This window comes from Andrographis paniculata, unplaced genomic scaffold (genome assembly GCF_009805555.1).
Source record: "Andrographis paniculata isolate CXL003 unplaced genomic scaffold, ASM980555v1 Contig78END, whole genome shotgun sequence".
NCBI classification, from domain to species: domain Eukaryota; kingdom Viridiplantae; phylum Streptophyta; class Magnoliopsida; order Lamiales; family Acanthaceae; genus Andrographis; species Andrographis paniculata.
Window position 1 is genome coordinate 4,775,237 of NW_026137615.1, and position 19,503 is coordinate 4,794,739.

At 35.9% G+C, this 19,503-nt stretch overlaps 2 protein-coding genes across 8 annotated transcripts; both read left to right on the top strand.

The window, feature by feature from the left end:
• Positions 1 to 1,334: 1,334 nt before the first annotated feature.
• LOC127239890 (uncharacterized) lies at positions 1,335 to 10,541 on the top strand. Of its 6 annotated transcripts, none has more exons than XM_051258252.1 (19): positions 1,335 to 1,564; positions 2,165 to 2,356; positions 3,240 to 3,372; positions 3,946 to 4,097; positions 4,654 to 4,737; positions 4,849 to 4,911; positions 5,741 to 5,872; positions 5,959 to 6,168; positions 6,368 to 6,487; positions 6,690 to 6,739; positions 7,203 to 7,365; positions 7,469 to 7,612; positions 7,834 to 7,956; positions 8,094 to 8,192; positions 8,628 to 8,717; positions 8,854 to 8,935; positions 9,519 to 9,649; positions 9,776 to 10,004; positions 10,157 to 10,541. In XM_051258252.1, the coding sequence occupies exons 2-18, from the start codon at positions 2,207 to 2,209 to the stop codon at positions 9,917 to 9,919; spliced, it is 2,070 nt and encodes a 689-aa protein (XP_051114209.1). In that variant the 5' UTR covers positions 1,335 to 1,564; positions 2,165 to 2,206; the 3' UTR covers positions 9,920 to 10,004; positions 10,157 to 10,541. The 6 variants fall into 6 exon arrangements, with proteins under 6 accessions (XP_051114209.1, XP_051114208.1, XP_051114207.1 ...); XM_051258250.1 differs by having other exon boundaries at positions 1,336 to 1,651; XM_051258253.1 differs by having other exon boundaries at positions 1,336 to 1,651; positions 2,218 to 2,356.
• A 3,508-nt stretch (positions 10,542 to 14,049) lies between these two features.
• LOC127239892 (protein OCTOPUS-like) lies at positions 14,050 to 17,847 on the top strand. Of its 2 annotated transcripts, none has more exons than XR_007836257.1 (2): positions 14,050 to 16,595; positions 17,499 to 17,847. XR_007836257.1 is itself a non-coding variant. In XM_051258256.1 (2 exons), the coding sequence occupies exon 1, from the start codon at positions 14,329 to 14,331 to the stop codon at positions 16,390 to 16,392; it is 2,064 nt and encodes a 687-aa protein (XP_051114213.1). In that variant the 5' UTR covers positions 14,050 to 14,328; the 3' UTR covers positions 16,393 to 16,400; positions 17,499 to 17,846. The 2 variants fall into 2 exon arrangements, 1 of the variants encoding a protein (XP_051114213.1); XM_051258256.1 differs by having other exon boundaries at positions 14,050 to 16,400; positions 17,499 to 17,846.
• The last annotated feature ends 1,656 nt before the right edge of the window (positions 17,848 to 19,503 follow it).

Consider the following 19,503-nt stretch of genomic DNA (forward strand, 5'->3'; position numbering starts at 1 on the left):
AAATGAATATGGGGTGGAAGGAAGATCTATGTTACCGTTTCCATGAAAAAAAAAAGCAAGTAACATGGAAAAAAGAAAAAAAAAACATATTTTTATGAAAAAAGTTGAATTTCATGGAAAAAAAAAATAAGAAATTCATGAAAAAGTTAAAATTCATGGAACAAAAAAAATATATTTTTTAAAATTTGGTGTCATAGATAAATTGAAATTCATAAAAATAGAAAAGTTCATGAACAATGTTAAATTCATAAACAATGAAAAAAATATATTTTTCAAGAAATTAAATGGAAAATGGTGGAAAAGTCAAGGTTAATATTTGCATTGACAAATAAATATGTACATAGACAAATAATAGAGGAAAACTAAACTACAGACACGACTGAAAAATTGTAGCGACAAGACAATAAAGAAGAAAAAATTGCCGAAAATTGATTATGACTGCAAATAAGCGATTGAAAATATGATTTTGATATGATATCATATTTTATTTTGATTATAATATATTGAATTTTGTTAACAAATATCAAAATTTGTTACAAAAATCTCAGGTGAAATTCAAAAATTAAATTTAGTTAAAAAACTAAATATAGTATTAATTTCTTATTTTCTATGCGAAGAATTGCGTGCCTCCGTATTAGTAAATAGTAATACATTAGAATGGTATTATTGTTTATATTTTATAAATAAAATATATTGTATTTATTGTAATTCAATTTATACTTAAAGCATATCACTTTAGTAAATATATATTATTTATCATATTAATTATATATTTTAATAAAAGTTTAGACATAATAATTATTCATTCTATATATTAATTTTACTTTTTTTATTTAAATAATAATAATACAGTAATAATTTTGATTTAAAATTAAAATAAAATACAATAGACATATTTATACTAATTTGTTTGAAATCTTAAGATTTCTCAATAAAAAATTTATTAAAAAATAGTATTAAATTAAATATTTATTTATTTATTACATTATATTATATTTAAAAATATATTAAAATACTAGTACTAGTTATTTATATCACTATTATTTACGTATTAAATTTAAAAATTCATTATTCCCGACCCAAGCACATTTTCCTATCTTATAACCAAACACAAACAGCGATCTTTTACGAAGTTAAAACTTCCCGTCCACGTGGGGCCTGTGAGCGGCAAGGCAACCTTGTAATTTGTAACACTGTAATTACCGAATCACCCCATCAGATGCCGTGATTAAAACATGGAGTAGTACATACATTACATATACCTCTATGTACTCCCTATTTATATATATATATATATATATCTCAACGACTTCATGTATGTATGTATATATACACTATTTTTTATTTTATTTTTTTAACTAAGCACGACGCCCTTTTTCTCATCTCTTCCCCTCGTCGTTGATTGAATTGCACCGCCACCCTAGCAATCTTGCTTCCTTCGGAACCACGGGATACTTGTCGCCCCGCCCGCGCTCTCTCTCTCTCTCTAGGGTTTTTGTTGAAGTTGGAGCCCGATTTTCGTTTCTGCTCGATCCTAGGGTTTTAGTCGCGTCCACAATTCAAGGCACGCGTTTTACTTAATTTCTTTCATTCGCACTTGGGGGTTTACTGATACCTCGAGTCGTTTTGATTCGTGGCGTGCGTGCTTGAGGTTGGAGCTCGTTCATTTGTTTGGAATCTTTATATTTATTTCTACATCTTATTTGAGGGATGGATGTGTTGACTTCATTTTTTTTGATATAGTGTAGGAAGCCTTCTGCCAATTTTTTCTTTTTTCATCTTTATTGTCCCTGTAATTTGGGTGCTAAGTGAACCGAATGGGAGGGAAGTCTTTGGATGACTATTTTAGTTTTTATTGTTACAAATTTAGAGAAAACAAGAAACCAAACAAGTTTAGATTGTTTACTTATTTAATGGTGTTTATGTTGGAAGAATTGGAGCTATTTTAATTAATGGTTTAATTGTATTCTTCTTTTGATACGTCAGGGTTTCTATTACCCTTATGTTTTCTCTAAGTATTTAGTTGTCAGTTCTAAATGACTATTTTAATTTATTCAGTTTCTGGACGAATATCATTATATGTTGTTGTAGCTTATACATGACCTGTTGGTTCCTTTAGAATACATTATTTTAGGAATAAATTTTATAATAATTTCTTTGGCAGCACCGCCGAGGTGCACTGGGAAATGCTTCTTATTGGACTTGAATGATTGCCAGCATGGACTTGAATGCTTCCCCTGAACCTGAAGAGGACGATGTATTTCCTGTTCATTCAGAAGGTCGGGTGCCCGAAGAACATATTGAATATAATGACCATGCTGAACATGGGGAGTCTGCTGTTCAGATTTCACGCCGGGTATCTTTCGTCTTGTTGAGTCTATCAATTTGTATTTGTCTCCTTATAATGTTGGACAGCAGTTGCTTGTTGGATGGATCGAATTAAGATTACAAAGTTCATATATCAATTAAAATAGAATAATATTCCTCTCTATATATGCATGTATATATCTAATTCTTTCAATCCTATTATTTGGGGGAAGCTCCAGCACTTATGTATTTGATTTACTTGATAACATTTACTTAAGCAGATTGCAAGTACACAATTTCAAGATATTTTGGATATACTTTTGGATATATGCAGTAAATTTTCGTAAACTAGTGATACAAGTGCCTGCTTGACATGCTGAAAAAGAAACATGCTGTCATATATAACTTCAGATGGCTTTTGATGCCTACAATGTGTTTGCTTTATTTGATTCTTTTATTTAAACTGATTACAATATTGTAATTGCTTTTTTTGGTGTTTGTCTTCTATATAACATGCATGTTTCGGAGGGAGATCTTCAGCCACTCTACACTTTTGGGGGGAGGGAGGGGGGGTGGGGTGCTGTTTGCTTCTTTCCTTTTTCCTCTTCAATGCACAAGTCCTCTTTCCCCTTCAATGCACAAGTCACTGTCCTCCTTATACCATGGTTCTGTTTATCTCTTATCTTCAGCCAAGTGTAAATACTTTCCATACTTAGACGCAATAACATGAGGTCTGTCCACTTCAGGCAACATTTGCTTTTCTCTTGATAATGACATTAATGCAGCATAAATATAGCGAATAAGGAATACCTTTAAGCATCTAAGCCACACATGCAAGTGATGCACTTCAAAGGCTTCATAGATTATTAAATAATGTTTACAATGAGTTTTGCTGGCTTCCTAATGGTGTTTAGTTTGTTCATTGGCATTAGGAGCGGGAGGAAAGGATTCAACGGATTCGAAAACAACGGCCTGATGATAAACCATCTTATGGATATCAGTCCGGACAGCGTGATGATGTGTATCAAGTAAAAAGACATCGGCCTAATAGTAAACTACCTCCAGGTAAATTTTTGGTCACTTATGTTTGTCTAATTGTCGATAGGGATGGTTAGATTATCTAATCATTAACACATAGTTTTCTTCTTTTTTTTGTGGAGAAGCATTTGGGTCTGCCTTGGGATGGGTAACCGTAGACATTCTGGATATTACAGTTTAATTATTTATTTATTTTTTAATTTTCTCAGTTTTGTATGAAGTATTAGGAGTTTTTTATTATTAGTATTTTTTAACTTTTTAACCTGGTCCAGTGATTGTTGTACTTGAGTTTTTGATATGATTATCTGTCCAAAGTAGGTTATGATTGTTGATTCAATCAGCATGTTTGAGGCTCTTGTTATATATTATAACTGAGTTCCTAGCTTTATAACCTTTTCCAATGGATTTTGTAGGAGTTTGTACTTCCACCTTGTGACATGATATTTGGTTTTCGGCGATCATTATATGTCTTGAGGGTCTAGTGTTTTTGGGGTTCTATATATACAGATGTATGTATGTGTATCATTTTTGTTTGGTTGCCACTCAATGAGTGCTATTTATCAGTTATAATTATTGTCCTTTATGACCCTCACGTGCTAGGTTGGTTAGACTGCCCCTCCCATGGACAAGAAATCAATGGCTTGATCCCTTCAAAAGTTCCTTTAGGTGAAGCATTCAATGACTGTGTCCCTCCTGGTCGGAGATACTCATTTAGGCAGGTGATCCATCTACAGAGAGTTCTAGACAGAAAGGTAAGTCAATGCATTGCTACATATGAATATTCATGTTTGTCTAATTTCAAGCTATGATGTTTAAGTGCCATGGTAGTGACTGGTGGCAATTTGCATGTGCGACTTGTTTGCTTGGTTTGCGAACATCTACAAACTGATGATTTATATATCTGTAAATCATTTAGGCTTTTCAGTTGTTATCTCAACTCAATAGTAGGGGTTGGGGGTGGAAGGAGATTTTAGGAGGTTGTGTCAAGAGGGAAATTTGAGAGCAGTTATCGTAATTGTGATTGCGCTTATAATAATTGCTTCAAATATTTCTCGCTTTTAACTAAAGAATGGTTATTCTTATTGTCTCGTATACGCAAAACAGAACTATCTGTATTGGTCAAATAGAATTCTAATTGTAACATGCGATTTGTGTGGAGGCTAAACATTACTTTGCTGCGGACTGTTCATGATTCTCCTTTTTGCAGTTTTAGAGAAGTGACGGTACAATAGTTGCTTCTTTTTGTAATTTTAGGTGACTTTTCTAATACCTATTGCGTGATTTGAATTTTCTACCAAATACTTTCAGCTTGGTTTGGTGATTGATCTTACCAATTCTAGTAGATACTACAATCAGTTTGAATTGAAGAAAGAAGGCATTAAGCACGTGAAGGTGTGTTATTTCTAATATTTGCTTCAGATAATATTTTCTTTTTTCAAATTGTTTTCAATTATATTCGGATTTGATTTCCTTCAGTTCCTGATAATGTGCATTGTAATTCAGATTGCTTGCAAGGGGCGTGATTCAGTTCCTGAAAATGAGGCTGTAAACAAGTTTTACTATGAGGTATATGCATCTGTAGACCTTCTTGATGGAATCTGCGAATGTTTCTAAGATTGGTTTCTACATCCTTTTTGAAGAAAGTAGTTTTAGGACTTTTCAAATATGTTGTTATTGAAAGGGCTTTTCAAATTACCTTACTACAGTACTGAGTACATACTTGAAATAGAAAATGCCTTTTCTTGTGGCCAAATGAAAAAAGTAAAAACTGCTGCTGTATAGGTATCACTTTAAATTTATGTATCAGCTTGATGCTTGATATGTGTAATGACATTGGTTTTTATTCTATTTATAAGCAAGCTTAAACATCCAAATTCCTAACAAATTGAGAGAAACTCCACATGCTAATGTATTTTGCTCAGCAAGTTTTTTATTTTTTTTTTTATTGAAAAAGATAAATTACATATTTTAAATTTGTTGGGTAATTTAGTGCAACAAAGATATAAATAGCATCAAAGGAAAAAATGAACTATCTCACTATGGTGATTGTAGAATCCTGGAAAAATATGCTTTTCAGTTGGCAATTGGTGTGGGATCTTCTTGGAGGTTTTAAAGAAGCTTCACCTTAGAAGAATTGCTGTTCTATACCTGACCTAAGCAACAGTATTGAATCCTATAATTTATTCGTATGATCATCACGTTTTATTTATTTATTTTATAATTCTATACCTCAAATTTACCCCCAATCCTTTCTTACATCCAGTTTTTTGAACATAGGATTCTTTGACTATGTATTTTCAGTTTAAATTGCAAGTGTGTGTGTGGTTTATTTTATGTTATTTTCCAGGAGATACATAAGATCTACACAATATGAAATGATATCTATATTTACCAGGTTGCACAATTTCTGTCTCGCCAAAAGCAACAAAAGAAATATATATTAGTTCACTGCACGCATGGGCATAATCGTACAGGATATATGATTATCCACTATCTCATGCGAACACTGCCTATATCTGTCACTCAGGTCAGGTGGTTGCTATTGCATCAGAATTACCACCAGTTTGAAATTGAGAATGAGAATGTTTGTTCTGATTGCTGCTTTCCTTGCAGGCAATTAAAATATTTTCTGATGCACGCCCACCTGGGATATATAAGCCAGATTACATTGATGCCTTGTACACTTTTTATCATGAGACAAAGCCAGAAATGATAGTTTGTCCACCGACTCCAGAGTGGAAAAGATCCTCTGATCTTGATCTCAATGGTGATGCAATGCCAGATGACGATGATGATGATGGGGATTCTGTAGCTCCTCCAGATGTATGCTTGCCTCCTTTTCCAAAACAAAACATTCTTTATCTGCACACTAGTCTTTGCAGCACATTTATACATTGAGTCTTGAAGTCAAATATTCATTCTGAATTGCTAAGTGATTCATATGTGTTGGCTGATTCATGTTCATGTTTGTGAACTTCCTTTCTTGATTCACCCCATTAACATGTTAACATTCGCCTTCCAGGAGAAGCATGAACCACAGTTAGTCATGTCAAATGATGATATCTTGGGAGATAAAATCCCTAGTGATCAAGAAGCAACAATGCGGCAGCTTTGTTACCAACTTCTAAACCTACCAACAGGGGTAGGTTGATTTGATTTTCTTGAAGTAGTCTGACTGTTTGAAGATTTTTATTTTTTATTTTTATATTATATTATGGTCTGATTATTTATATGGATGTTTAAAATTTGCAGTTCATTCGCACTTTTCATTCTCTTCTGTTGATTCTTTATTTCTTCTTTTCCTTTATTTTTTTGAATCCTGTGCCTATTTTATCAATCTACAGGTTAGAGGACCCCAGCAATTTCCTGGTTCGCATCCAGTTTCTCTTAACAGGTCTCACTCAATTACTTAGCAATTTGTTAAAGCTAGTTTGACTTGGTTATTTGTGTATAATTGTTTGATTCTAGATTCAGCGTGTTCTTCATATCCTCTGGGGCCCTAATCTCAAGAGTATATTTATTACCTATCTTTTAGGAAAACAGCACAAAATATCTGAAGTGTGAAATAAGAACGTCATGAATAGCTTAAACTGTTACCTATTATAGTAGTAGTACATAATTACTGCACAGATATCACCGTAGCTCTCATTATTTAACAAGATTATCTGGGTTATGTAATTATCTTCAAAATGAATTACACTTGTAAAGATGAATTTATTTTCTGTTAAATTCTAGAGATTGATTTAAAATTTTTAGCTGCCTTAATTATATTTTGGTATATTCAGGGTTATTATCTGTATCGTACATGAGATTAGTTAACGCTACTTTTTATTGAATTGTGATTATAAAATTTCCAGGGACAACTTACAGTTGTTAAGGCAGCGATACTATTATGCAACATGGAAAGCGGATGGAACAAGATATATGATGCTAATAACTATGGATGGTTGCTACTTGATAGATCGACATTTTACCTTTCGTAGGGTTCAGATGAGGTTTCCTTGCAGGCATTCAAATGAAGTATGCGCTGTTTTTCCAGCTTGGAAACATTTCAGTAGTATTATATATATTTAGTTATTCTTTTGAATGACTTATATATACATGTGCTATTTGTGTTTCTCAGAAGGGAATGACTGACAGATTGTATCACCATTATACTTTACTTGATGGGGAGATGGTGATTGATACCATGCCTGATTCACATAAGCAAGAAAGGAGATACCTCATCTATGATATGATTGCCACTAATCAAGTTTCCCTTGTAGAGGTAATATATGGAAAGATCACTTGAGTTCCTCCTTGATCGATGGTTTTTAAGTTAGTGTCCTTCACTATTTCTTAATGTTTTGGATATGAGGTTGAAAGTTGGCATACTGTATATTGTGGAGGTATTTGTGTTAACTCATGTGATTTTGTTTCTTTCATCCAGTGGGATTTATTGTTTGTGATCAGTATGCTTCTCCTCATAAATGATCTGTTTGCATGCAGCGGCAATTTCATGAACGATGGAAAATGATTGACAGGGAGGTGATAGAGCCTAGGAATACTGAAAGGCAGCATATATACCAGAGCCAAAATCCTTATTATAGATATGATTTGGAGCCTTTCAGGGTTTGCAATTTTCCTACTTCATACCTGTTCATTATGTTATTATCTGTCCTCAATCTTCCTCTCCATCATTCTGTTCCTGTTTTCCTGGTTATTTATCTATATATTCACTAGTGTTATATGCCAACTGAAATTGTCAGGTGAGGAGGAAGGACTTTTGGCTGCTTTCTACTGTTACAAAACTTTTGCAGGATTTCATTCCAAAATTGTCACATGCAGCAGATGGTCTTATCTTTCAGGTGCTTGGAAAATTTCTAAAAATTGATGGAATTTGCCCCTTTAATTGTCATTTTGTCTGTCTTATTACTACAGTGGCAAGCTACATTTCTCTCATGTCTGTAAGAGGTGAGGGTTGAGTCAGGTAGTATTTCAATTTAACTAAATAACTAGTTCGAGAAGTGATTTCATGAATGGATCTGAGTCATTTGGGCCTGAGGTTAATCTAACAGTATGCACTCTTTTCTGTTGGATGTAAAAATGTAGAGAATGTGATGGGTGAATAATTAACAGGTTAATAATTGATGTCTTTGTGTCTTCAGTCCTGGTTCTCTGTTGCTTGATATATGTCACTTGAGCAATTCTGAAGTTTCTAAACTGCTTTGTGTCTTAAAACATGCGGGAGAATAATATGTTTATTAAATCTGTGACTAAGGAATTGTGATCTTTGTATTTAGGGTTGGGATGATCCATATGTTCCTCGAACTCATGAAGGACTTCTGAAATGGAAATACCCAGAAATGAATTCAGTGGATTTTCTCTTCGAGGTTGCTGCTTTTTTTTTTTTTTTTTCCTATACTGTTTGTGGGCACACTTAATAAGCTGCAAATATTTTGTTTGTCCTATGTATTGATCCCTGTCATCATGTGTTTTATGTATATATTATCGGTTTTATGCTAGCAGGTAGTTGACAACCGTGAATTACTATATCTCTTCGAGCGGGGGAAGAAGAAATTGATGGAAGGGAATAGGGTTGTCTTCCCTGGTTAGTCAGTCATTCATTGCCTGTTTATGATGCTCTTATAGTTGTGTAGTTTTGTTGAGCATAAATAATACCGGCTTTTCAGTTGATTAAAAAACCATTACTTATGGCTAGACTTCTCTAAATACACAAAGGCAACTATAGTTTTGAGGGATCTGTGAGAAGCGTAAGAGATTTACTTTGAGGGATTTGCTACTTGTTTATTTGTTAGCATTTACCCAAATGTTTAACTAAAATCAGATGGAAATATGCCGCCCAGTGACTTTTTCTTACTAAAAATAGGCATTGTCAGAATCAATTCAATTCAGTAGAATTTAATTCTAGTTTCTTTTTTCTTTTCCATTTTTAGTAGTCCTAAATTTGAAGATAACAAAATTGCTAGTGTGGAAGTAATCATCCAAGCCACTGTTGTGTGTTCAGTTTTGTCTCCCCTTTGCAAATACACTTGTATTCCCTCCATTTTGTGGTTCAGCTTTTGCTTCATGATGTTTTCCCCTGTTTTATGAAGGGATTCGGTTGGATAGGTTTACTGTGATCTTCATGCTCTGCTAATTGTTCCCTCAAATGTTTGTTTTGTGAGCTGCAGATGGGAGTGATCCCTCTTCATATTCAGGTAAGATAATCGAGTGTTCCTGGAATTCTGAGGACGACGTATGGGTGTGTATGAGGGTGAGGATAGATAAAGGAACCCCTAACGAATTTAATACCTACAAGAAGGTACCTTCTCTTCTCATGACCCTATAACTATAAGCAACATTTTTATTCGCTCAAAACAGTGGCAGGACTGGACTGTGTATCAACCACTACTCGTGTGTGTAATGACGCTAATAACTTACTAAACAGGTTATGAGAAGTATACGGGACAATATCACTGAAGAGATATTGTTGAATGAGATCAAGGAGATCTTATGCCTGCCGATGTATGCTCATAGAATAGAGAATGCAAGCAAAAGCCGCCAACACAACCACCCACAACGTCGAAGGTGACAGACAGATGGACAGAGTGGAATAATATCCAGACAAGCTACTTGTTGCTGAGCCTTGATATAATTTTCTGTATTCTGTTATAATTGTGAGTAGATTGAATTGGTGGCCGAGGGGAATATTTATATATATATAGTGATGGTGTCGTCTTGACTACAAGGTGCTGTTATTGTCTGACTGACACCTTTTCTCTGTCTCTTATCTCTCTCTCTATATATATATTATTGATTATTTATATAGCTAGGAATAGCAGCAGCAGCAGCAGCAGCAGCAAGAGGAGGAGGAGGTGGAGGAGTAGGAGTAGGAGGAGCAGCAGCAGATCAGAGATGAAAATCATACAATACATACATACATATGGATAGGATCATACCCTACCCTGCCCCGTCCTACCACCCACCCCTCCTTTGTACATTCAATGTTTCTCAAAACTGATTGCTACTACTACTTACTGTGTTGCCTTTTCTTTGTTCTTTTTTTTGCTTCTTGAATAGGGAGAGAGAGAGAGAGAGAGACAGTGATGTTTGTTGCCAAAGGATGTAGATTTTAGGGCTATTAATTAAATCTGAAGTCAATCATTTCATTTTGGTGTGGATATTATTCATATACTAGTAACTTTTTAGTGTTCTTTTCTTCTGCTTGAAATTTATTTATTTATTTTCTTCTTTATGTATGCAGAGTGATTTGACAAATGTATTTGTGAGTGTAGGTGTAGTCTCTCTCCCTCTCTCAAGAAATATAACCAGAAACCAGTTGCTTTTGTCGTGTATTCCATTGCCATTCATCCATTCGCCTGGATTTTTTTTTTGTTTGTCTGAATTTGGAATCCCAAATGCTTATTCCTACTCGAAATCAATTATCCCTAACCATCAAGAGTTCTTCGTTCTTTTTATCTATCCACATTACTCACTCATCAACTCAATGTAATAGTTCCAAGTAAAAAAAGAAAAACAAAAAAGGGAAAAAGTAGGTAAGGAAAGAGCATAGTTGGTTCCATCTCTTTGCTTATTATTATTATTATTATTGGCTTTTGAGAGTAACAGTCAGTCAATCACCATTTATCTCTCTCTCTCTAACTAACTATTAGTACTACTGCTCAAAACTCAGAAATTTAATTTGACATGTGATGCATTTTCTACCACCCTCTAAAATAATCTTCTACCTTCCTTTTCTTTTTTCTATTCTTTAAATGTGAGTGATTACAAGAATTAAACAAGAGAGAGAAAGAGTATGTAGGTTGATATAAAAGAGTAACAATAATAATGACAAATAAGAGACAAGCATGCATCATTATTATTTGTTTGCTCTATAATTTAATATATATAGATTATATATTATTAATATCATATAAATGGGTATACACACAGTCTGGTTAATTTTTTATCTTATTATTATTCTTTGGTGGACCCATTATAATTCATATAGCGCACGCCTTCCCACCCCTCTTTTATCAATTATTATTTCTCATTTCATTGAATTCAATTAAATGTCACTATGCATACAAACATATACCAAGTTTTTAATTTCAAAATATAAATAATATATATACGGATTTGTAGGGTGTAACGGGAACAAATAATGAAAAACAGAAGAAAATTTCACAAGGTTGGAGTTGGGACCCCTCATAGACTACAACCCAGAATATTTTTTGTCCCAAAATATAAACAACTATATTTATCCAACACCAGAACGACAAATATCAAATATACTTTGTCATCGACATCCCTTTTCATTATTTAATTAATTTAATTTAATTTTATTATTATTTGTTTCTTTCAAATATTCTTTCATTATTTGCCAGGTAAAATAATAATAATAATAATAATCATCATCTAAGATTTGTTTTTTTATTTGATTAATCTAAGATTTATTTTTCCTAAAAAAATAGTAAAGCAAACATGTTCTTTAAGAAACTAATTAGAATTTAATGGGCTCACTAGTTAACAATTATGAGAAAGTGGGCCCATCATTGTTGGATTTGCTACTTTACATATCAGCTTTTTATTCAAATCCACCACTCTATTATTTATTTTTTAATGAATATATATATTTATTTTGTATTTTAAATGTAATATATATATAAAAAAAACCTTATATGTAAATTTTTATTTCAATATCAATTCATTATGATTATTATATATATTTTTCAAACCATTATACGATGACTCATGTACAAAACAAATAAACTCCACAATAATAATTTTAGAATAAGAAGACGGGCCTTTTATAGAGACATGACAGACAGCCAATTTGCTATTTATTTGGAAAAAATGGTTGGCATTCAATTTCAAGGCATCACCAAATGCATAATAATGAATAAACACGTGTATTTTATATGTATCTTTAATTAATTAATTAATAATAAAAACTAATACATACGTACGCACCAACGATGATGCAACAATTAGTAGTAGTAATTCTGACTGCGCCCGTGTGTGTGTGTGTGTCTGTAATAAGAGTACGGACGCCTAACTATTTAATTCAATGTAATATTCTTTAATATTATACTAATACAATTCTACTGTAACACTGTATACATAATTAAATCGATTTTTTATTGTTTCTAGTGTGGGCCCACAAACGCATGGGTTAATAAATAAATGAATAAATATAATACTAGTATTAATTAAATAAGCGTACGTATGTAGGCAGGCAAGGCAAGGCAAGGGTCAACCAGCCAGCCAAATCACACTAATAAATTATCATACTGGAGTAGTATTTAATTAATTCGACTCATTCATTAACCAACTTTTATACTCTAATTAGTAATAAACAACTTAACTGGATTATTAATTATTAATTAGCAAATCTCCGTTTTCATTTATACATACATATTATTTCAAATCACAAATCTAAATTCAATAATTCATTTCTCTTTTCTTTTTCTTTTTTTATTACATGATACAAAAATGTTGCATTTGCCTTTTCTTGCCAATAATTATAATTAAGTGGCAATGTTAAATAAAAATACTATATTTTTGTCATTACAATAAGAAAAAGTTGAGACTGTATATCTATCTAAATTATTATAAATACTATTCAATTGAAATAGCCATTTGTGATTATTGCATGATCTATTATACTAAACATGGCCATTCAACACGAATTTATCAAAATGAATCAGAAAATAAAAAAACAAGAAAAAAGAAGAAGGAACTATTAACTCCAATTAATATTTAATATTGCGTATAAATTTAAATGGTTTGAATTTGGAGGGTCGTAAGATGTTAGTATAAACGAGTCTATTTGATGATGACTTGTTAGTGGTAAATATATAGTTTAACTATGTTGTTTAATCCTCTAGTAAAATTGTATGCATGTAGGTAGGTATATCAATATAGCTAGCATGAGCACACTTTATATAACAACAAGTATGAATAATAAAATTGTATGCACCAAGTAAGTCTACATTATTTTTATAAAACATAACACACACATAGTGCGAGTGCGAGTGCGAGTGCGAGTGCGAGTGTGAGTGTGAGTGCGAGTGCGAGTGCGAGTGCGAGTGTGTGCAAATTATAAAAACAAGACATGAATATAAGAGTAAAAATAAGATAAACTAGAAAATGAAAAGAAAGAGGCAAAAGGCATAGGGAGGGAATCAGTAAAGCAGAGAAGAGAAAGAGATGTGAGAATGCAAGGCAGGCCCGGTTCATGTCTCTAATGTCTCGCGTAATTAATTGCTTAATTTACACACACAAGAAATCTAGCCAATAAATTACAAGGAAGAAGAGGTATCATCGCCATCCAACTAATACCCGCCTCCGCCTCCCCCCACTTTCATTAATAACTGAAATCATATCTCCCACCCACACCCACACTGCTGCAGATCAATTGCAGAATCCAGATTATTGCATTCGCTTACGTACCAAGACATTATTCCTATTATTATTATTATTACAATACTAATATAATGTGGTGGTAATACTAAGTAATACTTGTATGAATATCAGCAAAATCGGGTGAATATAATTAGCAATAAATGTGGGCACGGCGGAAGTCAGGGGTGACACGTGTTCCGACGGAGGGGCACAACGGTAATTTCGACTCCACCGCACATCCCACAGTCACCCTGTACGATAATAAAATAATACTAATTCTAATAAATAAAGCCAGTGTAGAGAAGCGGAGAGCAAAGCAAAGCAAAGCAACGCAACGGAAAAGCTGAAGCCAGAATTTAAAGCGGTGAAGCAAAACCATTTGTTTTTTTTTTATTTTTTTTATTTTATTCTTCTCTCCGTTTCACACCTCGATTTGCACCGGCAAATGCCTCCCTCCTCGCCCGCCTTGATTGCAATGCTGCACTTTCCGGCGTAACACCAGACAAAAAACCGACGCACCGGAAGTTACTGGACTTTGTGTTTTTCTCCGCTCCGCTCCTCTCCCATCCCATCCCAAGGTCCTCCTTGTTTGTTATGAATCCCGTTTCTGCAGACCCGACGGCGCCGCCTCCGCCGCTGCAGCCGCCGAGATCTTCCTTCAGCTGCGACCGCCACCCGGACGAGCAGTTCACCGGCTTCTGCCCGGCCTGTCTCTGCGAGCGTCTCACCACGCTGGATCAGTCATCTGCCAACACTCCTTCCTCCTCTCGCCGCCCTTCCTCCGCTTCGGCCGCCGCTGCCGCCGCCATCAAATCCTTCTTCACCTCCACCTCCAAGTCCAACAGCAACGCTCCCCCTCCTCCTCCCCCTCCGCCACCGCTTCCCAAGGCCTCAAAGCCAGCTTCGTCTTCGTTTTTCCCCCAACTCCGTCGCACCAAATCATTTTCCGCCTCGAAAAACGAGGCTTTAGGCCCATCGTTTGAGCCGCAGAGAAAATCCTGCGATGTCCGGGGGAGGAGTACTCTCTCATCTCTCTTTACACTCGACAACGAGAACAAGAGCGGTGCCAGTTGTAACATACCTTCCTCCATTTTCCTCTCCGTCCCCGCCCCTTCCTCCTCTCACCAAAACCATCCCAATATAAAAAAGATTGAGCCTTCCGCAGTTGGCGAAATTGTTGTCGAGGAAGCGGAGAAGAACGAGGGTTTTAGAGAGAGTGAGAATGTGGGGGAGGGTGGCGTTGTGTACGATGATAACAGTGACAGCAACGGCGACGAGATAAGGCCCGTTAGGGATTCTCATTTGGAGAGTTTGAGAAATTTGGAGAAATCCGCGGCGAATAGTGACGCTATTGTGGAGGAGCAAGTGGTGGGTGATGCCCCTAGTTTGAAGCCAATGAAGGACCACATCGACATCGACGCGCAGGAGAAGAAGAGCAGTGGCGGGGGGCTTTGGGCTGCCGCATCTGTTTTCAGCAAGAAATGGCACCAATGGAGGCGCAAACAGAAGGTGAAGAAGGAGAACAATGGCAACGGATATGCTACGTCTACATTGCCTGTGGAGAAGCCCATCTCTAGTCAGTACAGGGAGACACAATCGGAGGTTGCCGACTATGGTTTTGGGAGAAGGTCCTGCGATACCGATCCCAGGTTTTCTCTTGATGCTGCCAGGTTTTCACTTGATGCTGCAAGAATCAGCTTTGACGATCCTCGCTATTCGCTGGATGAACCTCGAGCATCTTGGGATGGTCATTTGATTGGGAAAAGCTTTCCGAGAATGGCGCCTATGGTTTCTGTCATGGAGGATGCCCCAGCTGCGCAGGTCTCGCGCCCTGATATGCAAATTCCAGTGGAGGAGCCACTTCTGAACTGTGCTAATGAGGTGGATGGTGAGCCCGGTGGGACGGCACAGACTAGGGACTATTACTCCGATCCTTCTAGGAGGAGGAAGAGTCTTGATAGGTCTAGTTCAATTAGGAAGACCGCAGCTGCTGTAGTGGCCGAGATTGATGAAACAAAGACAGCTTCTAATGCGAAGGTGTCACCTGCAGCTGCAGATCCTTTTCAGGGATCGAGAGTGATGGCAGGGGAAAGAGAGAAGGACGGTGGTTCCGAGACTTTCGAGTTGGATAATGGATATAAGGATAGAAGCAACTCTGCAGTAGGGAATGGAGAGAAGGAGCCCAGAAAGTCTAAGAAATGGAGTTGGAAACTATGGGGTTTTATGCAGCGGCGCAACAGTGGGAGTAAGGACAATGAAGAGGACAAACACAATAAAGCAAATGGAGTGACTAGGTCATACTCCGCATCGTGGCAGGACTCGAGGAAGGAAGTAAATGGAGATGTGAGGAGTGGATTCCATATGAATATGTTTCGGAGCAATAGCAGTGTGAGTTGGAGAAATTCCAATCACATTGGAGGATCATTTGGGAGCATGAGGAAAGCAGGAGTTGACGTTAATGGGCATGGAAAGAAGAGCAAGGATGGTTTTGTGTTGGAGAAGAATAGGAGTGCAAGATTTTCACCCAACCATGTCGATAATGGTCTTCTGCGTTTGTACCTGGCACCATTGAGGGGGAGCCGAAGAGGAGGATTGAACAATAAAATCAAGTCCAATAATTCCCAATCAATTGCAAGGAGTGTGCTGAGGCTATATTGAGATTCAAGGTCCTTTACTTGCCCTTTATTTATTGAATTAATGCTTGCTGCATGTTTTCGTGTAATCTTATCTGCCGACTAGATCTAGTTCGATTGCATTGCCTTAAATGTTTTGATCAGGATACCGTTATGATTATTACAATAACGACAAACGAGGTATCTTTGTCTCTGATTCCATTATGGCGGGCGCAATTTGTTTTTATGGTAAGAGCTTTTCATCTCAATCCAAACAATTTATGGTTGCCAAACATGGCGCCGCCTCCTCCTTCGTCATGGCCTTTGTAGATTCCTTTTGTTACTATTCCACTTCTGCTTCATATTGATTGATGATTGTTTTGTGAAGCATTTTATTGTTCATTACTCATGAATTGCGCTTGAATAATGTGCTGTGTGTGTCGCTATCGATCTATCTATCTATCTATTGTAATTGCATGATTGCCCATGCAGTTAAAATTTGTTGCTGATTATTGACATTTGACATCTCATCCCTTTTAAGCTGTCTGCTTTTGTGTTGAGTGTGTGTGTATCTGCTTTTTGTGATTCGACGAGGGACGTGAGATACAGTTCCTAGTATAGACGAATGCATTCATGAGTTAATTTCAATGCACAGGAGGAGGGGCTAAATTTACTATGGTTTCTTTCTTTCTTTCTTTCTCTTAATTTGCATAAAAGTTGGAAAACTTGTTTGAGGGTGTAGCTGGGTTTGGCTATGGAAAATGAATTTGGTTGTTGTGTGCTGATCAGCAATGATTGTAACTCTAGTCTTTGTCGGAGTAGTATCATTGTCTTGAGTCCTTATCATTGAAACAAAGCAAAGTGGATCATCCACCAGGAAAAGGGGACGCAATAATGTGGTCTATGAATCTATACAGACATATCTATACTAATATATGTATCAAAGTGGACAGATTTGTCTCTTGAACTGATGATGCAGCAGCATGGTTCAAAGTGCACTTTTTTTCCTTTTTTTTTTTTTTATAATGTTCTGCTTGTGCGCACACATGCCTGAATTCTTATGTCTAATTTTTGCAGCGCCTTAATCGAATTTGTTCTTCCCCATGTGATGGGATGAGACTTGTCATTATTCTGTATGTTTGGGTGGTGCAGGAAGAGGAAGCTGGATTCATGCAGCGGTGGAGCTGTTGAAGCAGTGTAAAGATTGTTAGCATTGGAAAAGGAACTTGTTATTTGTTGGGCTGGCATCTCCATCCACAACCAGATTAGATTGATTTGGAGGCCATCTAGATTGCGATGATGTCTGAAATACCTGGTATACCTAGCTAGTGTGTAGTAGTAGCAAACATAAGATAGAAGAAGAAAACGATAGTGATACCCCACCCCCATTTCAACATTATGTGAGAGGGATATTATTCTCTTCCCAGTATTGACTTTGGAATAAGAACAACAACAACAATATTATTAATAAATAGAGTTGAGTAATGTCATATTGGATTTGGAAGCACCATCTTCATCTTGTTGGCCAAATGAAATCCAGCAGCCCTGCCTTATAAATCCATATCTGTTGCAGGTAGAGGAGAAGTACAAGATGAAGTAGTAGGAGCAGTTTATAGTTACAGTCCAAATCATACATACATACAGCCAAAGATTCAGAATCCAAAGCCTATAGCTAAAGAGCAGCATTTGGATTGGATTGGATTGGATTAATTGGTATGATGAAAATTTGAGTGTTGCATGAACTGGCAATTCCAATGGCAACCCCAAGTCAAGGTAGCTGCTCTGCTAGCTAAAAAGCAGCTTATTGGTTGGCGCTATATTAAATACTGCTAGTGCATTTTAGATATGGAATGAATAATAATAATAATAATGAAAGGTCATAATTGAGTCGAGGGGGAGGCAATTCATTCATTCATTCATTATCTTGGTGTTCTTTTTAGGGGGCCTCTTTTGTCAAAAAGGTCGTGCACTTGATTGCCTCAATACAGACAATTCTATTTTAGTTAGTGTGTGAGCGTATGTATGTGTGTGTCTGTCCATGTCTGTGTCTGTGTCTCTGCCTGTGCTTCACAAAAACAATTGAGTAATGTATTATTACATCAGATCCGATCCTGGGGAGAGGGCTACTTATTTAGTAAAGAACTGGGCCTGGAATCAAAACCACCCACCCCTGGATTCCTTGTTGGGTCCAGGTCCAGAATATATATATATATATACACCATATCATCTATCTATCTATCTTCATCATTCCTCTCCCTTCACTTCATCAGTTTTCAATGCTCAAAATTCAACTGGTCTTTTCTTGATTACACCCACTCACATAACACAACACAAGACAAGACAAGAGAGGGAGTTGATTGATTCATAATTCCTATATGCGTATCCATTATTCTCTTTTTGGTGGAAGTTGGGATAAAATTTCAACTACAAAAGTAGATTTTGGTTACACCAATCGTGAATTCACAAATCCAGCACACAAACATGCACACCCCATCCACCTAACCCTAAAAAACCACAATCGATCCCACCATGCACCCTCTTGCGGCTTCGGTTAAACATCCCACAAAAAAATTAATTTAATTATGAAATTAATCAATGGCAAATTGACACTAGCTATATATTAGAATTAGAGAGGAAGAAAGAGTAGATGAATATAATGGTAGCAGGGCAGGGCAGGCAGCATGTAGTCATCATAACGATAAAGACTGATTCCAAATTAGATGATATCCTCCTATCTCATTTAATTAATTAATTAATTAATTAAATTTGTTTATTGGATGGATGGATGGATGTATCTGAAAAGCAACCAGCAACATATGGTGCTGTAAAATTAATCTTAGCTTTCAAACAAGCTAAGACTACTAGTCGTCCGACTGATCCATGTAAGTGTGTGTGTGTACGTGGCAGCAGAGCATTTCTTTTCAGAATCATGAATTCTTGTGTACGTGAAAGCCCTCCTCCAACATCTATCCTTCCTCTCTGATTACTTACCTTTCTTATTACTATTACTAATCTTTTCATTTTTTAATTTATGTTATTTTATGCTACAACAATGAGAGTATTACTATACATATGTTACCCCCCACTGTTTAATTAGCCCGCTGGCTTCATGGAATTAAATAAATATATCATTAACACCTAATTTGGTCATCTGAAT